We start from the raw sequence: 5,015 nt of genomic DNA, 5'->3' as shown, positions 1-5,015 counted from the left end.
ATTGTCTTTTACACATAAAAATCCACTTGTAATCTCTTATGATCTTGTGTAAACCTTCAAGATTAATACAAATCTAAGAGGAAGTAGGTCATTAGAAATCCTTGGGGCCGAACCTCTATAATCATGATGTTCTTTATTATTTAATTCTCATTATTATTAGGTTCTTGGCTTATTTATGGTTAATTGATTGTCTAATTGAAAGCTCTTGAATTAATTATTTTGACTCTGCGTCAGTTGGCTAAAAAACCAGTCAACATTTTGTTGCTTTCATTAAGAGCCTAAGACAATCACATTTGGATTCTTTTGCTGCAAGGATGGTAGTCTCAACCAGAAGGTCAAGCTAAGAGCCTCCAGAGCCTGAGGCTGAAGTCTTTAACCAAGTTCCATCAATGAGCAATTTCAATGGGCAGCGAAGTGATTTTCCGCCTAGAAATCCATCTGGTATCAAGGGCAAACTGCTGGGCCCACTGCACCAGGACGCGGAGCTGCTACCTCTACTGGAATCACCCATGTAGGAACGTCAGGTGGAGTTGTTGCACTGGATACTGACCAACCAGGACCCAGAGCTGGAGGTCCTGGACGGTATGAGCCCGACGTAGATATTGAAGGACTTGACCCTAAAATTGATCAGATAAGGGAAGTAATGGGACATATGCAAGATCAGCTTGCCACCATGAATCAGGGGGCAAGCTACTACTTAGCAGGCCCTTAATGAGGCTTTTGAAAAACAAAGGAGAGACTTCCAAGAATGGATGGATCAACATGCCCGGGAAGTGCAGGCCCATCAGGAAGACATGGGGCAGTGGACTAGGGAGGCTGCTGAATCCATATGCAATTATATGCAATAGTAGCAAACCCAAAGTATGGGAACTGCAGTTGTAACTACTGCCCAAAACCAATAATGTCCTCTAGTTTTTGGTTTCGGTGAGGGTGTCATGCATGGGCCAGAGGCTCAACCTCAGAAAGGGAATCAGGGTCCGACCAGGAGTGACAAATCTAGTCAGGGCACTCAAGCCAACAACAATAGGCGACCCTTACCAGCTGATGAATAGGTCATGCCAAGGCGTGGCATGGGACAGGACCAAGCATAAAATTTTTGGCCAAGATCTCAAGGCAGTGGCCGTGACAGGAATCCTGGTGCTGCAGGATGGGAGGGAAACCCCCAAGCTCCAGTATCGAATAGGAGTGGTCAACCCCAAAACTACCTGCAACAACCTGGTTGGTACAGAAAGAATCAAGAATTCCGACCAAGATCCTGAAGAGATGAGCTAGAGGTTAGTAGCGCATACAGGCCCCATTATGCTAATGGGTATGACCATGATGAGGCAGCAAGCCAAGTTCACCAATAGAATAATCAAGGTCAGAGAGGTAATTAGCTCGAAGGACCGTTTCTCCCACAAGGGCAGGATATCCTGAACAACCAACCATCTTTAGGTGGAGGGTTCCATGGAGTACCTCCAGTACCAGGCTGAGTAGACAGCCAGAATGTCGGGGGCAGGCCTCGGCCAAACTCCACTTTCAACTGAATGGACTCCCTGGGATGTGAAGACCTTCGAGATGCTCTTAATCGAAGCAGGGAAAATTGGGATTCGAACAACATATCTCCGCCTGAGCCTGTTCGGGACCCAAGAATGGATGAGGTCTGCAATGCAGTGTAGACCCAGGGAGCTACAAACCCTAATATCCAAGCCCAGCTAGATCTGTTAACCTGACTGGTAAGGGACTTGACAGCCCCCAAGTCAACATATATTGAAATGGAGAGGCAGAGAGGTTCCCCATTTTTTGAGTATAAATCAGTTGCCCATATCGGTCAAGTTTAAAATGTAGACATGGAAGATGTACACTGGACTAGAGGACCCAGTATCTCATGTTCACAACTTTGAACTACAAAATGATTTACAAGGAGTTCGGGATGATGCCAGGTGCAGGATCTTCCCAGCAACTCTGTCAGAAATCGCCCAGCAGTGGTTCTTCAAGCTACAGCCAGGGTCGATTACATCATGGGATGGATTTGTATGCACATTCTATTCCCAATTCTCCTCAGCAATGCCCCTTCCCGTCGAGCCGAATGACCTGGTGGACATAAAACAAAGGGATAATGAACCTTTAAAGTACTACATTCAGCGTTTTATGCGTGAAGCCATCAGAGTGAAATCCCTCAATGGTGTTGGTAAGTTGATAGCCATCAATTCGGGAGTCAAAGTAAAAAGTTTGTTCTGGAGTTGTTTAAAAAGGAAGTCTGTATGTACCACCCAGGAGTTCCTTGATCGGGCAGAGGAATTCATTAAGCTTGAGGAAGCTGAGCGAAAGGTGGATAATCCAACTCAGACGACTATTGAGCAGGGGAAAACAGATGATGGGAATACCACCAACCCTACAGAGGGAGGAAAGAATGGGGCTAAGAATGGCAAACACAGTAATGGGGCTACAATTAGTGGTAACCAGAATGACAATAAGAAGCCTAAGACCACCGAGCAGCCCAAGCCACGGGAATATGTTCCTAAATTTACTACTTACTCCATTCTGTTAGAGATCTAGGCAAACGTTTTCAATGCTACACAGGCTGTCGTACCATACAGAAGACCTCCACCAATGAGAAAGGATGTTAATAGATGGGATATTACCAAATTCTGTCGGTTTCACAATGACTATGGTCATGAAACCAATGAATGTAACCACCTGAAGGAGGAGATAGAACTACTCATTAGACAAAACAATGCCCATCTGAAGAGGTATGTACGACCGACTGCCGACCAGCATCCTCAACAGTCTTCTAAGCAACAGTCTCAATATTATCAGAGCAATCAACCTCTCCTACCACCACTAGTTGCTGGTTGGCTATATATGATTTGCGGCGAGCTGCATTTGGCCGGAAACTTCGACAAAGCTCGAGAAAGATACGCTCATTCCCTTAGGCATGAGCAGGAGGAAGATGTATTGGATGTCCAAGAGCGTACTTCCAAACAGCCTCGTTATGAGTGTGAGCCCATCACATTCAGCGAGGAAGACACAAGTCACATACATCATCCACATAATTATTCGTTGGTGGTAGAAGTACAGATCGCTAATATGATCGTGGCCCGAACGATGATTGACCATGGGTCATCTGCCAACATCATGTTCAAGAGTACCATGGAAAGGATGAATTTAAGCATCAGAGATCTGGAACACTACGAGCAACTGCTGTATGACTTTACAGAGAATGGCATGGCCTTGGTAGAAAGCATAAGGTTGTCTTTGACAGTGGGAACGACACCTAACAGCAACACTGTAATGGCTTTGTTCGTTGTAATAGACATCCCTTCTCCGTACAATGCCATGATAGGCCGACCAATCACTTCAGTCTTCCATCTGCTTGTCAAATTCCCAACCCGGGTAGGTATAGGATGTCTCAAAGGGAACCAACTGGTGGCTAGAGAATGTTATAATTTGTTAGTAAAAAAGGCAGGGAAGGCAGTTTTCACCGCACAACCTGCAGGGCCTAGTCACTAGAAATAGGATGCAGCCCAAAATTGGGGGTGGGGGAGGATATAGACCCTCATTTTGGCGACATTGATTCCAGGGTGGGTCCAGTCGAATAATTAGAAGAGGTCCCGATTAACCCAAAACATCCGACCAGGGTTGTCAAGGTAAGGAAAGGGTTGTCTGGGAACATAAGATTCACCTTGATCCAGTTCTTGTGGAAAAACCAAGATGTATTTGCTTGGTCTCATGATGATATGGTGGGGATCTACCCAACCATTATAAGCCACACCCTCAACATTGATACCGAACACTTCAAGCCCGTACAATAGAAAAGAAAGTTACTGGATCCAACGAGGGCAAAAGCATTGAAGGAGGAGGTTGAGAAGCTTCGAAATAACAACTTCATTAGGGAAGCCTTCTACCCAGTATGAGTGTCCAATCCCATATTTGTACCGAAGCCTAATAACAAGTGGAGGGTGTGCATAGATTTTATAGACTTAAATAATGTGTGCCCAAAGATCTGCTTCCCACTTCTGAGAATTGACTAGCTAGTGGACGCTACAGCCAGCCATAAGATCTTAACCTTTATGGATGCTTACTCGGGGTATAACATAATAAGTATGCATCCACCCAACCAGGAACACACCAACTTTCACATGGATGTGGGGCTGTATTACTATAAGTTATGTCGTTCGGCCTAAAAAACATTGGAGCCACATATCAGCGGTTGGTAAACCGTATGTTCAAAGTCCAAATAGGAAATAACATGGAAGTTTACGTGGATGATATGTTGGTGAAATCCAAAAAGGCTGGGGGTACATTGAAGACTTGGAGGAATGCTTCAACATTTTGAGGCAGTATAGAATGAAATTGAACCCCCTAAAGTGCTCTTTTGGTGTAGGGTCGGGAAAATTCTTGGGATTCATAGTGAACTCCAGAGGAATTGAAGCAAACCCCAAGAAGATAAAGGAAATGCTGGACATGCCCTCACTAGCCAGGATCAAGGACGTGCAAACCCTAACAGGACCACTGTCATTCAATCCCAACTCACAACACCTGGAACGCCACAGCAAAATGGTGTTTCAGAAAGACGGAACAGAACGTTACTAGCCATGGTTAGTTCAATGATGAGATTCTCATCATTACCACTGTCATTCTGGGGCTATGCGATTCAATTTGCTCTATACATGTTGAATGTTGTTCCATCTAAATCTATCCAGAAGACACCCATGGAATTATGGAATGGTTGTAAACCTAGTTTACACCATTTTCGCATTTGGGGGTGTCCTACACGTGTGCTTAAAGGAAAGACCGGAAATTTGGAATCACGCTGTGAAGTGTGCATGTTTGTGGGATATCCCAAAGAGGCTAGAGGTGGAATTTTCTATAGTCCAAAAGAAAATAAAAAATTTGTATCGACAAATGCAACTTTTCTTGAACATGACTATGTTAATAACCACAAACCTCGCAGTAAGGTTGTACTGGTAGAGATGGTCTCGAATGAAGTTGCAAAGTCACCAGCAACAACCAATGAAAAACGACAAGAGGAA

The 5,015-nt window shown here is 44.5% G+C and overlaps 1 protein-coding gene across 1 annotated transcript; it reads left to right on the top strand.

The window, feature by feature from the left end:
• Positions 1 to 2,592: 2,592 nt before the first annotated feature.
• On the top strand, positions 2,593 to 3,492 carry LOC133777749 (uncharacterized). Its single transcript, XM_062217492.1, has one exon. The coding sequence runs from the start codon at positions 2,593 to 2,595 to the stop codon at positions 3,490 to 3,492; it is 900 nt and encodes a 299-aa protein (XP_062073476.1).
• Positions 3,493 to 5,015: the final 1,523 nt, after the last annotated feature.

This window comes from Humulus lupulus, chromosome 1 (genome assembly GCF_963169125.1).
Source record: "Humulus lupulus chromosome 1, drHumLupu1.1, whole genome shotgun sequence".
Classification (NCBI taxonomy): Eukaryota; Viridiplantae; Streptophyta; class Magnoliopsida; order Rosales; family Cannabaceae; genus Humulus; species Humulus lupulus.
Note: the sequence above shows the minus strand (reverse complement) of the source record. Positions and strands in the feature narration are given on the sequence as shown.

Coding starts and splice junctions, on each gene's coding strand:
- LOC133777749 (XM_062217492.1), top strand. CDS start 2,593: ATGAGAAAGGATGTTAATAGATGGGATATTACCAAATTCTGTCGGTTT.